We start from the raw sequence: 17,730 nt of genomic DNA, 5'->3' as shown, positions 1-17,730 counted from the left end.
TTATATGTGATGGGGAATCAGATCTATGTGGATATATGTATAGGTTTAGTATTAAGGTAGCAGATGAACATTGGGCCTCCACTCAAGTACTCCCTCAATGCAAGAATACTTTCTTCTATTAAACTGGCCTTCCATGATGCTCACCTTCCCAACAAGATGGCTGAAGACAAAGCGGGTACATAAACAAATATGATGAAGAAAGCTGATGGAGCCTGCCTATCAAAAGATATAGCATCTAGCTTCTTAAAGACTTGAAGGTAAACAAGCGTTCAACTAACTCAGAAGCAACAAAGGCCACAAGGAAGAAGTACACCAGCCTGCATGATCACAAGGTTTCAAAAGGATCAGATATCAGGCACCAAAGAACAAAAAAAATCATAATTGTGAATGAGGGGGAGTGCCGAGTGGGGACCCAAGACCCATCTGTAGGCAACTAGACATCCTCTTACAGAAGGGTCTGGGGGAGGAGACGAGCCAGTCAGGGTGCAGTGTAGCAACGATGAAAAATACAACTTCCCTCTAGTTCCTAAATGCTTCCTCTCCCCACCACTATCATGATCCCAGTTCTACCTTACAAATCTGGCTAGACCAGAGGATGTACATTAGTGTAGATAGGAACCAGAAACACAGGGAATCTAGGATGGTTGACCCCTTCAGGACCAGTGGTGAGAGTGGCGAGTAAAGGGGGAACCGATTACAAGGATCTACATATAACCTCCTCCCTGGGGGATGGACAACAGAAAAGTGGGTGAAGGGAGACATCGGACAGTGTAAGAGATGACAAAATAATAATTTGTAAATTATCAAGGGTCAATAAGGGAGGGGGAGAAGAGAGGAAGGGAGGAAGGGAGGAAAATGAGGAGCTGATACCAAGGGCTCAAGCAGAAAGCAAATGTTTTGAGAATGATGAGGGCATTAAATGTACAAATGTGCTTGACATGGATGGATGGATGGATTGTGATAAGAGTTGTACAAGCTCCCAATAAAATGATTTTTTTAAAAGTTACCATCTCAGAAACTCACAGGGGGCAGTTCTACACTGTCCTATAGGGTAACTATGAGTCGGCATTGAGTTGATGGTAGTGAGTTTGCTTTTGGCCAAAGGCTAGTTAGGATTAAGGTTTGAAGAGTACTTCAGGGCCTTATCCTTAGGGCCTCCTGCAGCCTCATTGGGTCCAGTAAGTCAGGCTTTTTTAAGAAGGTGAAGTTCTATTTCACAGCTTTCTTTTCATCAGGATCCATCTAGTCAGTCTTCGATCAGAGTATTTGGTAGAAACAGCCCAGCACCGTCACCATCCTATATGGTGTCACGAAAGCGGAGGCCGCATGTGTCATGCAGATAGTGCTGTGGTCCAGTCCCTGCTCTGACCGGGAATTGGTGCATGGGAGCAGCCCTCCTCAGGTTCATTCTCACCAACAAGAAAGGGAAGTAGCTGGCCTGCTCCCTAGCGCTGGTCAGGGTTCAATCCTCAAGGGCTGAGCAGCAGGAGGTCGAAGAGAAAGGAGTTGAGGGGCAGACATCTTGTCACGTTTTTTCACTCAAAGGAATAATCCTTTGTCACTTAATGAGCCGTGAGAGCCAAAAAACAAACAAACAAAAAAAACAAGTACCCAAGAGAGTCCTCTGGGAACAGCACACAGTAACCCGGAGTGACCCATACAGCGGGCAGGGGAGGGAATTCCATGCAAAGAAGAGCATTAACTGAAGATCAGCCCTCAGATATGCCTTGTGGAAGTTACATACTTTCAGGCCAACTTGATAACCAAGTATAAGGGTTGAGTCTAGCCTGTCAATCAAGTCACAGCCAGATGATGCCTCCTTGTAGATATGGCCTTTTCATGAGGATTCTGGGAACTTGCTCTCTTTCAACCTGGAGGTGGGCCACGCTCTCTCTGTCTCACTTTCTTGCTGCTGAGACACTAAGAAAGCTGGAGGAGCCAGCATTGAGATGCTTCCACCAGCACTGGATCCACACGACTTTCCACTCCTGGCCTGTGACCTTCCTGCATTTGCCATCATTGCCTGTGCTGTGTGAGTCTGAAGAGGACTTTATAGACTAGCATAGTAGTGGACATATGGAGTACTATTGGACTTATAGAATTTCTTAATATATAATTACTCTTATATATCATACTATGCAATACAATTACCTAATACATAATTACTCTTTGATATTAAGCTCTCTCTTACACACATGAATGTGCTTCTTTAGTCAACCCGGTCTAACACATGTTTGGATGGTAAATGCAGTGGGCAACCCCCTCAAGCTCTACAATGACGAAATAGGGGAAATAATGAGGGAAGGAGTGGCTTCAAAAGCTGGGGGTGGAAAATGGTTATGAAAGAAAATGGAATTTTTCCACCAACTTTTTTAATCCCCTCACACATATAAACCATCATTTTCTATTTAGATTACAAGTAAAGCTGAGATACTGAGAACCAACTGAGGATCCCAAACCAAAATCACTGCCACCCAGTCAGTGATCCCCTGTGGCTTTCTGACACTGTAACTGTTTACAGGAGTAGAAAGTCGTCTTTCTCCTGAGGAGCTGCTGGTGGTTTCGAACTGCAAACCATGGGGATTGCAGCTCAACATGTAAGCACTACACTCCCAGGACTCAGGGGAGAGGACTGGTATAGATGTGGAAGGCTTAGATGCTAAGGAAGTTAATAAGGTATCAAGATATTGGAAGGAAAAAAAGTTATCAAGATATAACAGGCTGCTATAAAGTAAGACGTGACATGAAGTCCTCACAGAATCACAGAAAGTAAATGAAAAATAAAAACAAGCTATTCACCAAAATAATATAAGCAAGAAGGCTCTGCACACAAAATGACCATAAATAGAGGAAAACCCCTATATTTTAAAAGAGCTTAGCAATAAAAGATGAACAACAAAGCTCTTAATTCTCACACACACACATAAATACAAAATGGCAGCAGTCAGCCCTTCTTTGTCGATAGTTCTTGTGACTGTGACGGTTTCCCTCCAGTTCGAGGTAGAGTGGTGGAATGGAGTTTTTAATTGATTATGTATCTACTGCTTATGAAATCCATCTTAGGAACAAAGACAATAGGTTGAAGGTGAAAATATTCCACAGTAAAAAGCATTCCATGAAAACAAACAGAAACCGAAAGAGAGATGTGGCAATATTAATTTATGGCAAACTAGACTTTAATCCAAAATCTATTCTAAGACCCAAAGGATAATCTGTAATGATAAAAGGGTCAATTCATTAAGAGGAGATAACAATGGAAAACATCCATCCAAGACGACAAATGAGAGCATGTGGTTGCTGTTGGGTGCCATCCCCTTGGTGACCCTATGCCGGGCACTGCCCGGTCCTGCACCATCCTCGCCAAGTTCCTATGCCGGAGTCCATTAATGAAAGTACAGTCCAAACCACGATGTGAGATAAACAAGCGGCCACCTAGCTCAGAGGCAACAAAGCCCACATGGGAGAAGCACACCAACCTGTGTGATCACGAGGTGTCAAAGGAATCAGATATCAGGCATCAAAAAGAACAAAAAAAATCGCATCGTTGTGAATGAGAGGGGAGTGTGGACTGGGGACCTAAGACTCATCTGTAGGCAACTGGACATCTCCTTACAGAAGGGTTGTTGGGAGGAGACAAGCCAGCCAGGATGCAGTGTAGCAACCATGAAGCATACAACTTTCCTCTAGTTCCTAAATGCTTCCTCCCCACACACTATCATGATCCCAATTCTGCCTTATAACTCTGGCTAGACCAGAGGATGTACACTGGTACAGATAAGAACTGGGAACACAGGCAATCCAGGGCAGATGACCCCTTCAGGACCAGTGCTGAGTGTGGTGATACCAGGAGGGTGTAGGGAGGGTGGGGAGAAAAGGTGGAACTGATTACAAGGACCTACATATAACCTCCTCCCTAGGGAATGGACAACAGAAAAGAAGGTGAGGAGAGACACCGGACAATGTAAGATATGACAAAGTAATAATAATTTATAAATCATCAATGGTTCATGAGGGCAGGGAGAGTGGGGAAGGAGGGGGAGTGGGGAGGGAAGGGAAAAAGTGAGGAGCTGATTACAGGGGGTCAAGTAGAAAGCAAACGTTTTGAGAATGTTGATGGCAACAAATGTACAAATGTGCTTGACACATGGATGGAATAAAGCAATTTTTAATAAATTAATTAATTTTAAAAAAAAACAAGATGTGTTTATAGCAGCATTATTTCTAGTAGCCCCCCCACCCCCACCAGAAACAAACCAAATACCCACCAACAGGTGGATGGATTAGAAATTTGACACAAGGGATGATTACTGAGCAATAAGTAGGGCTATTTATTCTCCCAGCAACACTGCCAAAGCTCAAAATAATTATGTTGAATGAAAGCAGCCAGCATCAATACTTTATGTAATTCCACTGATATGAAATTCCAAACTGATCTTCAGCGACAGAGAGCAGACCAGTGGACCTGGGGGAGGGAGCAGGTTGGCTATGGCAGTGGGAGGTGGGAGTAGGAAATTACAAAGTGGCATTAGATGCTTATTACACTAATTGTGGTGATCGTTTCACTGATGTAAATGTATGCCAAAAGTCATCAAACTATGCATTTTAAATAGGTTTAGTTTATTGTAAGTAAATTACAACCTAAGATTAAAAATAAATAAACGACGGTCTCAAGCAAAAACAGTAGCAGTGTGCGTGTATTATTGCAACGCGTCAAACAGAGAAGTAAAATGTATGACAGCCGATGGGAGGAAGGAAGGAGGCCAACTGGTGCAAGGTTCTTACTCTATGTCAAGAAGTGGAATGAGATTAAAGATTAAACTGGGGGGAAAAGTGAACAAATAAAGGCTGGATTCAATGTTACTTTTCAGAAATTAAAAAATCTAGAAATATGCCATATTAGTCAAAGTCAAGTTTTTGAGGTTGAAAAGTTTACAAGCCAAGAAGACTAGAGAGAGATTTTCTAACAAGTCTACAGCATGCTTGCCATGAAATGATATTTTATTTGTTCTTCTGATTTATAATCGCATATGACTACCTGTGTGATAGTAACACAATTTCATGTCGACTTGAAAACAGTGCAGGGGTGGAGTCTAGCTTGTCAATCAGGTCACAGGCTGATGGTGTCTCCTGGTGGGCGTAGCCTTCTCATAAGGAATATCCTGGGGTCCTCACCCACTCTGCCTTCACCTTTCTGTTGAAGAGCCACACTGGGAGCTTCCAGAGCCCTGTGATGCCACCACCATCGTAGATCCACAAGATGGTACACTCACTAGCTGGTGATGTTCCTGCATTCTGCATCATTGCATTGGCTTTGTGAGTCTGAAGAGGGACGGACAGTCTAGTATTGGACTTAGGGACCTGAGTTGGACTGGGTAGGGATGTTTTATTGATACATAATTACTTCTTGTTATAAAGCTCTCACAAAAAATAAGGAGCTGATATCCAGGACTCAATTAGAAAGCAAATGTTTTGAGAATGATGATGGCAACAAAGTAACAAATATGTTGACGCAGTGGATGGATGTATGGACTGATAAGAGTTGTACGAGCCTCCAATTAAAGGATTTAAAAAAAAAAAAAGCTCTCGCTTACACATATATCAGTATCACTAGATTTGTTTCTCTAGTCAACCTAGCCTAATACAACCTGCTATTTGGGTATCATTAAAAATGTGAAGGGTTATATGTTAATTTGATTCCACTCAATGTAACTCCTACCAAATGGCCTTACCCTGCATGGGTCTGATAAAAAGGAGAGTGTGGGGCGGGGGAGAAGACTGCTAAGATTCACCTGTGAGTAATTACGATCAAGATTCCCTACAATGCTATGTCGCTGAATATAAAATGAGCCACTAAGAAGCAAGGGGTGTGGCCTCATTTCCAACAAGAGCCAGGAGTGGAGCCGGTCTTCTGGCCCCAGCATCTGGCTGACCCCTGCCTGACTTTCAGACTTGGGACTGGACAGCACCCACCACAAAGTGAGACATTCCTGAAACTTTTGCGAGGTTCTGTGGGACATTGCAGCAATTTGAAGAACCCAGAAATGTGAGGAAATCATTCTCAAGGGAGGAGTGGGGAGATATGGAGCTGAATTAGCACCATTGAAGAGTTGGGCATTTGGGGATAATCTATCCCCAATTCCTGGGAGTAGTCTGGTTATTAATTCTTCTCAAAGAGATGATTACCACAAGGTTGTAATATAATATCAATGCTGATATAGCAGCAGTTTAACACAATATTCTAATTTCAAAAAGTATCACCTTTGAATGAACTTTGTCCTCATTGATTACTACTAGTCAAGGCAGACTGCTTTCTATATTAAAAACAGGCTAAACTTCTCCTGGGCCTTAAATCTTGAAGGCTGAGGCCAGGGGCTTAGGTCTACCTCGGTATGAGAGAATGTAGTTATCAACTGTGCTGTAAGTACCAAAGCCCTGGCAAGTGAACATGCTCCTCCTTCCTTCCTTCCTTCCTTCCCACAAAGCAGGGGAGCCTGGGTGGTGCAGTGGGCTACGCACTGGGCAACAGTTTGAAACCAGCAGCTGGTCCTTGGGAGAAAGATGAGGTTCTCTACTTCTGCAGAGTTACAGTCTCGGAAACCCACAGGGGCAGTTCTACCCCAGTCTGAGTCAGATTGACTCAAAGGCAGTGACTCTGGTATGCTTAAAAGCAAGTTTCCCTGAATTAAAATTACTTTTAAAGTTGTTCTTAAAAAAATGAAGGAAATAAAGTTGTTCTTACTGTGAAGAATTAGGGAATGCAGCGCTTTTGTGGCAAAGTGGTAAGGCATTGGGCTGCTAACTGAAAAGTCTGTGGCTGCTCCTCAGAAAGGCAGGGCTTGGCCAGCAGGCCAGCTGTCTCTGCCCCCCTCACCTTGAGCCCCAATAAAGTGATTTAAAAAAAAAAGAAAGGCAGGACGTCTCATGCCCGTGAAGAGTAAGAGTCCCAGAAACACACAGGGGCAGTTCTATGCTGTCCTAGAAGGTTGCTATGAATTGTTGGAATTAACTCATTGGCAGTGAATTTGGTTTTGAGTTTAGTGCTTTTACATGTTTTGGTAGTAGTAGTGACTGTATTTAGTTATGAAATGTGAGGACACTATGTAAAGAGAAGGAAGTTCATTCTCCCACAGAGAAATATTAAGTGTCTCGTGATAGAAGTGTAATAAATATGTCTAAGGACATGATTTTATCGACTTGCCAGAATATGTGTGGATCCCAGGGTGCAGAGCTTGGTGGTGGAGCAGAGGCCCTGGGAGCTCTGGCAGAGGCGATCCTGGTGCCTGTTCATCTGACACTCACCTCGGTCTCTCTGGAGAGGGGTTGGGGCTGCGAGGAGGTGGTGTGCGTGGCACTGCTGGCTTGGGTGCGATGCTGGCTGCAGGGAGGAGGCCATGGGCAATATGCTTCTGCAAAACAATGATAGCCAGTGGAAGTCATGGTGGGAGTGAGGGCAAGGGGCCCTGGGCACTGCCACCACCATCCCCTTCTACTCTGGTTATCCCTCTTGGGAGTGTCCACCTCCAGCCATTTGTTAAGTTGACATGTCCACTTCCGGGGAGATGCCCAAAGGCAGGAAAAGTTTTATTCACCTTTGCATTCCCAGGGGCTGACCCTCAGTAACAGTAGGCCCTTTAGAAAGATGAAATGATTTTATTGCCTTAGATGGGTGATGCCAGAGCATGCTAAACGGTCCTCATACCACGATCTGCATCTTCTAACCACCGCCCCCCTGCTTCCACTCCCTAAAGCGAGGGCCGGCATACTCAGTGAAAAGTTGGCTGGCTCAACCAATTGTGGATTCCAGGGTTGGGCAAGAGGCAGTGTCAGCAGATTGTTGGGAGTCGGAATACTACAGGCAAATAGGAGACAGGACGTGTGGACAGAGAACGAGGTTGGGAGTATGAGCACGTGGAAAGATTAGGAAGGAAGCATTCTAGGCAGAAGGAATAGAGAAGCCTGCTCTTGGAGGGACAAGGGGGTACTGTATTGGGTTCTAATGAGAGGATATGATTTTAAGTTTTAAAAGAATCTCTTTGAAATAAGAGTGATGCAAATCAAAGACAGAGGGAATCACTGTGACTATGAACTAATGGACAACACAAACATCAGTCTCCACCATCCCAAGACGGAAAAAGCTAGATGGCGCCTGGCTACCACTGCCAGCTGCCCGAAAGGGATCCCAAACTTGGATGGAGTGGGAGAAAACTGTGGATCAAAATGCACAACCATAAGAGATCAGGCTTACTGGTCAAGTACAGACTATGGCCCTTACTCCCCCTCTTCCCCCATGGCTCAATTTTCAGCCAAAAGACCCATCTCTAAGGGGAGCAATAACACTGGGGATGCACAAACACCTTAAAATTATCAGCCATTCGAGATCCAAAGAGCAGCATTTCCCCGGGGCCAAAGTGCAGAAGGGTTAGGAATAGAAACAGGAAACACAGAGAGGGTGTGGGATAAGTGATGCTACCCTGAGGGGGTTGCGATGAGACAAAATGTGGATGACATGTCAAAAACCCTCACCCAGTTCACAGTAAAAAGTTAAGGGAACAACATGCCGTTGGGGTTAGAAAGAATCCCTTTGGCTGCCTGTTATGTGGAGAGCGGACCTCCGGGAAGGGTACGAATGGAAGCCGGGAAACAGCTGCGAGTCTTGGTGACCAGCTGGAGGTCAATGTGGCATGGAATCGAGAGTACTGAATGACGGGGCGTCCCTGGTGGGTTGGGGAGGGAAGAACCAGGAACGAGCTTCCCGGCACGTGAGCGAATGGAGTAGGGAAGACCGGGTGGTCCCTGACGGATCGGAGATAATAACCGGTCTATCGAACACAAACTGCTAGGCCTTCCCACTAGCAACGCCTTAGTCTCAGTCCAGTCCCCTAGGCCCCTGCCCCTAACTGCGGGTGCCACGGAGTCAACGCGCAGGACGCGCGCGTGTCTACGAACTTACAAACTGGCTCTTGCGGCTTCTCCGAAAGCTCAGCGGCATCTTGACAGCCGGGGAAGGCCACACCGCGGCCACTTCCTCGGAAAGATTCCCGCTTTTCTGGCCGGGCCCCAGACGCTTTTGTCTTCGCATCCGACTTTGAAACAACCCCGGCTGTCATTGGCTCGCTGTTCTCGTCAACCAATCAAAGTCAAGGATACTGCCATGGCCGTCGCTCCTGACAACCAGCGGGTCCCACTCAAATCTTCAGGGCGGAAACCAGCCAGACGTTCCGCGCTCCTATTGGTCGCTCAGATGTCCATCCGCGATGGCACGGCCTATCGGCGCTCTTGGAGGCGGAGCCCGCGGCGCAGACTCGGCTTAAGTCCTCGGAACCCCTCCCGGAGGGAGGGAGCGATGGGTCGGCTGAGTGGGGCCACGTTATCAAGGGCCAGGCAGGTGACGAGAATGTGAGACAGGTACGCGGGGTGGTGTTTCCTGATTCTTGGACCTTTTCTAGGATCCTGTGTGAACTGGGATCTAGCTCCGACTGAGTGGGCTGTGGGGCTTTGGGCAGGAGAACCTGCTCCGCTTTCATCTTGCGTTTCTCTTTAGGTCTAGGCCACCGATGGAAAGGAGCCTCCCTGATGGCAAAGGCCCCATATATGTGCCTTTGGGGCACATTGTGGCCAGTGAGAGGTGGCGTGGGTCACAGCTGGCACAAGAGATGCAAGGTCCATGGGCTGCCCTCTGTTTGATCCTGCCCACCCACAAACCTTCCCTTCAACCCCCTCCACCCCAACCCCCCCACCCCAACCCCGCCACTGCCCTTTTAAAAATGCCAAACACTTTTTCTCTCAAGCTGGCGATGCTCATTTTCTTCTCTTTTTAAGGCAAAATTAAACTCGCTTTTGAGGATGACCTCATGCCGGTAGATTTTTACTTGTCTAACAGATCCTGTATTCTGTATGTCACCGAAGCGGATTTGGTGGCAGGAAACGGCTACAGAAAGAGGCTTGTTCGGATCAGAAATGTAAGTATTGCATTACACAACTAGAAAGCAAATCTTGTTTGTGTATCTCTCGTCCTCCCCTCATTGTTTGCCACAATTTGCAAAAAATACAAAAGAATTTTTAAAAATTATTTTATTGGGGGCTTGTACAACTCATCATAATCCATCCATCCATCCATGTGTCAAACACATTTGTACATTGGTTGCCGTCATCATCCTCAAAACCTTTTCTTTCTACTTGAGCCCTTGGTATCAGCTCATTTTCCCCCTCCCTCCCACAACTCCTCCCTCACGAAACTTTGCTAATTTATAAATTATTATTATTTTGTCATGTCTTACACTGTCTGATGTCTCCCTTCACTCACTTTTCTGTTGTCCATCCCCCAGGGAGGAGGTTATATGTAGATCCTTGTCATTGGTTCCCCCTTTCTACCTTACCTTCCCTCTACCCTCCCGGTATTGCCACTCTCACCACTGGTCCTGAGGGGTTCATCTCTCCTGGATTCTCTGTGTTCCCAGTTCCTATCTGTACCAGTGTACATCCTCTGGTCTAGCCAGATTTGTAAGGTAGAATTGAGATCAAGATGGAGGGAGGGTGGGGAGCATTTAGGAACTAGAGGAAAGTTGTATGTTTCATCGTTGCTACACTGCACCCTGACTGGCTCGTCTCCTCCCTGCAACCCTTCCGTTAACGGGATGTCCAGTTGCCTACAGATGGGTCTTGGGTCCTCACTCCGCAGTTCCCTTCATTCACAATATGATTTTTTGTTTGATGCCTGACACCTAATCCCATCAACACTTCATGATCACAGGCTGGTGTGCTTCTTCCATGTAGGCTTGCTTCTGAATTGGATGGCCACTTGTTTATCTTTAAGCCTTTAAGACCTCAGGTGCTATATCTTTTGATAGCTGGGTACCATCAGCTTTCTTCAACACATTTAGTTATGCTCCTGCTTTGTCTTCAGCAATCATGTCAGGAAGGTGAGCATCATGGAATGCCAGTTTAAAAGAACAGTGTTCTTGCATTGAAGGAGCACTTGAGTGGAGGCCCAATGTTCATCTGCTACCTTAATACCAAACCTATTAATATATGAACATAGATCTATTTCCCCATCATATATAAATATATTTACATATGTGCATGCCTTTATTTAGACCTCTATAAATGCCCTTTGCCTCCTAGCTCTTTCTTCTATTTCCTTTTACTTTCTTCTTGTCCCACTATCATGCTCAGCCTTCATTTGGGTTTCAGTAATTCCTCTCGGTTATACAGTACCCTTGATCACTCCCCACCAGGCCTCTTACACCCTCCTCACCACCGATTTTGGATCACTTTTTCCCTTGTCCCTGATGGTTTGTTTCTTTTTTATTTAATAGCTTTGTTGACATATAATTCACATATGCTAATTGTTCAATCATATTCGGAAGAGTTGTGCAATCATCACCACAATCAATTTCAGAACTGTATCTTCCTTCTTGTACTCATTGGTGATAGACAAAATGGTGTCTTGTTTTGTACGTTTCTTCTTTGAAGTCCAGTCATCTTCAAGGGATTGTACTAGTTGAGAAGACACAGATGAGTGAACAGTACTTCCCGGCTGCGCAGAAGTTCACAGTCCTGGACCTCGGCATGGTGTTGCTTCCGGTGTCCAGCCAGATGGAAGCAGCCAGCCTCATCATTCAGTTAGTGAGTACTGCTGCCTCGTCCGCCGAGCCTTGACTTTGTGGATCCTTGACAGTACTAGCTGCCTGATGTTGCTTCAATCTACCGTATAGACTGTGAAGTATAGGCTTTTTCAGCACATTTCAAATGCAGTTTTTGTGGTAAAATTAGATGCCTCGGCTGATACTCGGGTCGGCTTATACTCGAGTTTATACAGTATGTCATTCCACGTATTCGTTTATAAAACCTTGTGGAGACATTCCTTATCAGAAGCTGCTTTGCCGCCCATTTTAGGCACGGATATAACAAAATGAACTGATTGGAAACCTGCTTTTAGGCTGAGATGACTATCATTCATCATTCTGCATTTAAATTGTTAAAATGTCAAGCTGGCTGCTCTGCCTCATCTCCACATAGCTTGTGTTAGGCATTAGGGCACGTCCGTATGGAAGTTTGCATGTATATATAAACTGATTCTTATATCTCCACTCATTTTTTTTCTAAGTTGGCTGCAGCGACTCGAAGACACTAGATTAGTGGATTCCCAGGCCTTAACGTCCAACCCACAGTCATCAAGTCCATTCTAACCCATGGTGACTCGAGTTTCTGAGGCTGTAAAGCGTTATGGGAACAGCCAGCCTCATCTTTTCCCATGGAATGGCTGTGGGCTTGAACCTCCAACCTTACAGTTAGCAGCTTAATACCTAACGCAAGGTGCCACTAGACTCCTTGCGGTGACCTCAGGCCTATTAACAATCAGCAGGCCTGAGCATGAATTTCCAGTTGTTTTAGATCTAACTTGATTCTGATGTGCGTGCAGCTGGGTTAGGGAACCAAGCAGAAAATGCATGCAGCCCCCTCTTCTCACCAGTCCTTCATGGCTCCCCTCTAGCTTCTCACACACACACACACACATACACGTTACCTGTGTAACCACCATTAACTGAGGTCCATGAGTTTCTCCTTTGATCCACTGACAACGTCCAGGCCCCCTCTCAAGCAGACCCCATTTAAATGTGGCCGCCATGTAATCCTCCAAAGTTGAAAATTGCTTTACAGATAATAGAAAAAGTTCAGATTCCTCATAGTATATATCCTAAATATTCCAAAAATGCATGGTTTTGTCAATTATTCACTTGTAATCTCTGACTTTTCTTGTGTGGCCATGAGTCAACTTTCAGTAAACTTGGCTGGTGTCTGAAAATTTTATTCATAGTAGATGCAAAAATGAAAAGAAACCATTGCTCCTGCAAGTCACACTCAACTAAACAGAGAAATGGAATGGCCACACGGTGTAAGACAGTCAGCTGTCCACAGGGCGCCCACATGTTTCTGCCACTTTCAATTTCTGCTTCAGGTCCACGACCAAACCAAAGAGCCCAGTAAGAACCCCTTTCTCAGGAAGAAGCGCGCTCAGCTCTCCGAGCCCTCCCTCCTCCAGACGGTGCAGCAGATCCCAGGAGTTGGAAAAGTGAAAGCCCCCCTTCTGCTTCAGGAATTCCCAAGTATCCAACACCTAAGTAACGCTTCCACGCAAGAGCTGGAGCGCGTCGTTGGGCAAGCAGCGGCACAGCGGATTCATGAGTTTTTCACGCAGTCCAGGTGACAGCGCACCGAGTGCCCCTGTGATGCCTTCTCCTTCAGGCCCCAGACTACATGACCTCACAGTTCAGAACTAAGAGAGAGCGTTTCCTCTGACAGCAGCTTGTGAAAGACATGGGGCGTAAAGGAGGCCCTCCTCTCTGGGTTCAGGCCTGGCAGTGGGTGGGTGTCCTCATTCTTCTTCCAGGATGAGAGAGCCTTTTAATTGAAGCTCTGTGACTCAGCACAGCTGGCCTGGGCAGATTTTAATGTGTGACCTTGACCTGCATCTCTCCTGGAAAAGGTCTTCTCATGCTTCAGGTGGTGGGTGTGAACATGTAAGGAAAACAAACCGACACCAAAGCCCTGTGTCTCCTAAGCCCCTTGTTCCTGCTGTCAGTGCTCCTGCTGTGTGGCAGGTCTGGCTCTGTGAGGTTGCCAGTGTAAATAAACCATTGTATTGCCTTTTATTGATTGGTTTATTTTGGTGGCTGTATGGTTTGCTTGTGTTCCCTCGGCAGGTGTGTGAACACACTGTACTTGGAGAAAGGCGAGCGCCTGGAGAGCCTATGCAAATGTGTACAAGCAAGAAGAGGGCGTATTTGCAAATGACCCACCAACAAGCAGCACGAAGGTCATTAAGCTGATTCTGACTCATAGCGACCCTCCAGGACAGGGTGGAACTGCACCTTTGGTTTCCAAGACTGTCACTCTTTACGTAGAAAGCCCCATCTTTCTTCCAGCCTGCAGCTGGTGGTTTTGAACTGCTGATCTTGCAGTTAGCAGCCCGAAGCCTGAGAGGCTGAGGCCCAAACAGCATTGTCCATTCACACAATTAACACAAAGTTGTCAGATAATTTAAAAGGTATTAACATAACTTGAAAGCTCTTAATTCCTGTTTTGTGACGTATATCAGTTATTTTTTTAAAACTCAAGCAATAAAAACATTGTATTAGGATAGAAAGCATTTAAAAGAAGGAATTAAGATGAAATCAATGTTTCAAAAAAGGAATTAACTCAGTAAAAATGATGAAAGCAACCCCAGGTGACTGGATAAGCGTACAGTGCATGCATACAGTGCAATGCTATACAGCCATCAGGGAAGGCTGGCTCTGGAGGGCATTACACTAACTGAAATGAGGAATTACAAAAGGACGAGTGTTATGATCTCATCTTTATAAAAGTAGGTAGAAAAACATTCACTGGATTCAGATGGGTGGAGGGCATAGGGGGAAATGACTGTCTAGAAGTTATTTTGGGCGATTGGCACATCTAATACCAAGCATAGCTTGATCAAGGGAGCGTGCCACGAAGCCACCAGAAAGAAGGGAATTGCTATGGCATCTTACCCAAAATACCTCTGTGCGGGTATACATTTGGTACACAAATGTGGATAGGGGTATCTCCCAAACCCGGGCTGTTGACAACAGACCTCCATAGGGTTTCAGAGACTCTAACTCCATGGTAGCAGACGGCCTCGCCTGTAGAGCAGCTAGTGGGTTCAAACCATTGACCTTTTGCTTAGTAGCACAACACCTAACCCATAACTTCTGTGGTGTGTGTATGTATATGCATGCGTGCGTGTGTATGATTCAACATTCCTATATTTAAGTAGCCACCTAGGGAATTCTTTTACGGATACTTCTTAGACATGAGCAAGACTTTGTGAGACTCGTTTTCTGGGCTTGAAGTCTTATGACTACAGTCTCGCGGGAGAACTTAATTGGAATAACAGAGTTCATAACGCTAATGTTCTACCCCTCGTTTGAGGCCTTAAAAGTTGAAGAGTTTTTAAATGATGGCATTCAAAAGGACAAAATTAGAAAGGGTTATTGGGAATTTCAAACCAACTGCCTTTCTGGGTTTTCAGGATTAGGATCATAATTTCATAGGCCATCTCAAGTATGGCTTGGAAAATACAGTACACAAAATGATGTTCTAGAACCTACTTTCATGAGAAGTGTCTAGGTCTTAGGAGCTTGTGGCCATGTAAGATATGACTATTGATCAAAAGGAAATAAAGGCTCAGAGAAGAAACTAGTCTACAGGACTAATACTATCCCATAGCCATATCTGCCTTGAGGCCAGAGGAACTAGATGGTGCCTGGCTTCCACTGCCAACTGTTTTACTTGGGCCACAGTAGATGGGCAGCTCCAGCTAGAATGGGAGAGAAATGTGGACCAGAACCTCAGGTTTTTTAAACATCCAGAAGTGCTAGACCAGTTGAGATGGGAAGACTTCCCAAGATTATTGCCGTGAGATGCTTTTTAAACCTTGAATCCAAACTACCTTGAGGTCAACTTTAGTAAAGTAACAGATTGGCCCACAAAATAAAATGTTATCACCTATGAGTATGGCATGCCTTTAAGAAATTGTTCTGAAACCAAACAGCCAATAATTAGGTTTAAAACCAAGATGAGAATGTAAGGGGGCAGGGAAACTATCATAGGTTCTGAGCAACAGAACCAGAGCAGAAGGGATTGAAAGTGTCCCTATGTTTTGAAGAAGGTGACCAATGCCACTCGATAGCGTTAAATGGGAACCGAAAATCTGTTTTGTACATTTGTACCCTAAACAGCAAAATATTAGTGAAAAACAAAACATGACACTTAGTGTAAAGGAATGTTTTATTTAAATATTCATACAAACGTGGCTCTAGGAGTAGTGAGTACACTTTCCTAAAGGTGGTCGATCCCTTTTGATATTGCACGATAGAAAACACTTAGATTCTTGTTAATTCAAAAAACATGGATTTCAGCATCATACTGTTTTAACTCTACCCAGGTATACATGCACTCTGTCAAAAGTGAGCCTCGAGAGACTCACAGTCTCATTAAACTTACAACCAGAGAACCTGGCTGGCCGAATGTCATTTTTAAGAATCCGAGAGAGCTCTGAATCATGTCCATCTTTACTTGAAAGAAAAAAAGTAAAGTTCGTTTTGTTTTTAACCCAAGACTTTAAAAATATACAACTATGTGCTTTCTACTTTAAACAAAATGAAAAATGTTTTGAGTATCAAACAGTATCTTATCTACCTTGTAGATAGCATCTTCATCTAACACTGCCTTTGTGTTAGCAATTCATAAATGACCTGAAATTAGAAATGACCAAGCTGTCCCTAAATTGTCTTCATTTTAAAAGCCCTGACAAATTTGGCCCTAGGCTTTGTCTGGAAATAGCATTCAAATTCTGTAGAGGTAACAGGAAAATGCAGGATAAAGCATTAGGAAGCAGCTCTTGGAAGTTTCTAGGCACACTAATTTAGATTTATTCCTGTAGTCCCCCTGGCCTGCCTTAAAGCGGGGGCCTTCTGAATTTTGGTCAAAGACCTTTTATTACTCAAGTCTGGAACTTCTCAGTCGGACTGAAGTAGGTTGCAGTCACTCGGCTGCAACGTGACGACTGCCAGCATTGGCCACATGTCAACACTGTTCTGTTTCCAGCACTGAATAAATAACAGGCAGCAATGCAGTGACGCTCGAGTCAGTGTGTCACCCTCAGATTTCTGCAGGCTTCTTGCTACTTTCACCCATAAAGAATCCTGGCAATGAGCTCAGACTAAGACAACCCAGATGGAAGAGAAATTTTTCACAATGGCACAATATTAAGGTCACGCCAGTACTCAGAAATGCCCTGGTCTAGACGGTTCCGTCTTCGTCACATTAGTACAAAGAACTGTCGGCGTTGAGAAGGCTGAATGGAGAGGGGAGCTTCTTCTTCACGTTCGGCCTCGCGACCCCAACTGATGGGAGGCACATGGTGCTGGCGGACTTCTGCCGGTTCTTGTTGGTGCCCCAGCTCAGGAAAGAGAGCTTCTTGGTGATTTTCTTGGTTTTGTCCGTTTTGTCGTCATCCTCTATGGCTAAGCAGATCATGGAGTATGTTTTCTGCATGCCCACGGAGTAGGTGGCACACTTACTATGCTGCACATGTAAAACATAAAACAGGAAGAGATGGGATTAGCGGCCCTCCAGGTCAACGGGCGCTTGCGGAGTTAGAGACGCGCTTTCTGTACTTACAGCACCTCCTTTCAAACCAAGACGACACGATTCAGAACTTGGGTATGGAACATATGCACAGAATTTGGGTCTAATGAGCAATGACAAGTCTTAAGGAATATACTTAGTAATTTAGGCTTAGTAACCATGACTTACTCTTTTGGGTTTTTAATTACCTACCTTTGAAAAGTAATACATCCTTATCATTTGACCTCTTCTTTGACCCATTTTTAAATTGTTTGTTTTTTTAAGTAAAGGGGGAAATGCACTACACTCGGATTGAGTCTTCGGTGGACCCCCTCTGACCACAGACCAGGGTGTGAAGAGCCGTGGAATGCAGTGGAAGTCAGGTTACTGCCGATGCAAATTGAACACCTTACCAGGTAGTCTCTGTTCTGACCCATTTTAAACATGTTCTATTTTTTTACTATTTTCTGCTTTGTTTTCAATTGAGGCTTTCTGTTCAACTTTAGTTTTTGTTGTTGCTTTTGGTATGTTTTCTGTACATGAAATTCATCTAATAGAGAAAGTAACTAGATTAACGGT

The 17,730-nt window shown here is 44.8% G+C and overlaps 3 protein-coding genes across 4 annotated transcripts in view; 1 reads left to right on the top strand and 2 right to left on the bottom strand.

The window, feature by feature from the left end:
* The window catches only part of CEP89 (centrosomal protein 89), a 78,535-nt gene extending 69,466 nt beyond the window's left edge, over nt 1–9,069 (bottom strand). The window contains exons 1-2 of the mRNA XM_075537054.1: nt 8,951–9,069; nt 7,300–7,406 (exon numbers count right to left, since the gene is read on the bottom strand). Of these exons, the coding sequence (XP_075393169.1) occupies nt 7,300–7,406; nt 8,951–8,989 (146 nt within the window). The 5' untranslated portion in view covers nt 8,990–9,069. The remainder of the gene's footprint in view (nt 1–7,299; nt 7,407–8,950) is intronic.
* Nucleotides 9,070–9,283: 214 nt separating this feature from the next.
* FAAP24 (FA core complex associated protein 24) lies at nt 9,284–13,647 on the top strand. 2 transcript variants are annotated; one of them, XM_075537281.1, is made up of 5 exons: nt 9,284–9,405; nt 9,542–9,660; nt 9,820–9,959; nt 11,473–11,625; nt 12,959–13,647. In XM_075537281.1, exons 2-5 carry the CDS (start codon nt 9,555–9,557, stop codon nt 13,205–13,207), a joined length of 648 nt encoding a protein of 215 aa, XP_075393396.1. In that variant the 5' UTR covers nt 9,284–9,405; nt 9,542–9,554; the 3' UTR covers nt 13,208–13,647. The 2 variants fall into 2 exon arrangements, with proteins under 2 accessions (XP_075393396.1, XP_075393397.1); XM_075537282.1 differs by lacking the exon at nt 9,284–9,405 and having other exon boundaries at nt 9,540–9,660; nt 9,881–9,959.
* A 2,156-nt stretch (nt 13,648–15,803) lies between these two features.
* RHPN2 (rhophilin Rho GTPase binding protein 2) overlaps nt 15,804–17,730 on the bottom strand; it is a 65,669-nt gene continuing 63,742 nt past the window's right edge. Inside the window, exon 15 of the mRNA XM_075537190.1 lies at nt 15,804–17,109. Coding sequence (XP_075393305.1) covers nt 16,849–17,109 — 261 coding nt within the window. The 3' untranslated portion in view covers nt 15,804–16,848. The remainder of the gene's footprint in view (nt 17,110–17,730) is intronic.

This window comes from Tenrec ecaudatus, chromosome 18, assembly GCF_050624435.1.
Source record: "Tenrec ecaudatus isolate mTenEca1 chromosome 18, mTenEca1.hap1, whole genome shotgun sequence".
Taxonomy (NCBI): Eukaryota; Metazoa; Chordata; class Mammalia; order Afrosoricida; family Tenrecidae; genus Tenrec; species Tenrec ecaudatus.
Note: the sequence above shows the minus strand (reverse complement) of the source record. Positions and strands in the feature narration are given on the sequence as shown.

Coding starts and splice junctions, on each gene's coding strand:
- FAAP24 (XM_075537281.1), top strand. CDS start 9,555: ATGGAAAGGAGCCTCCCTGATGGCAAAGGCCCCATATATGTGCCTTTG. Junction 9,661..9,819: donor GCTGGCACAAGAGATGCAAG/GTCCATGGGCTG, acceptor TCTCTTTTTAAG/GCAAAATTAAACTCGCTTTT. Junction 9,960..11,472: donor GGCTTGTTCGGATCAGAAAT/GTAAGTATTGCA, acceptor TCTTCTTTGAAG/TCCAGTCATCTTCAAGGGAT.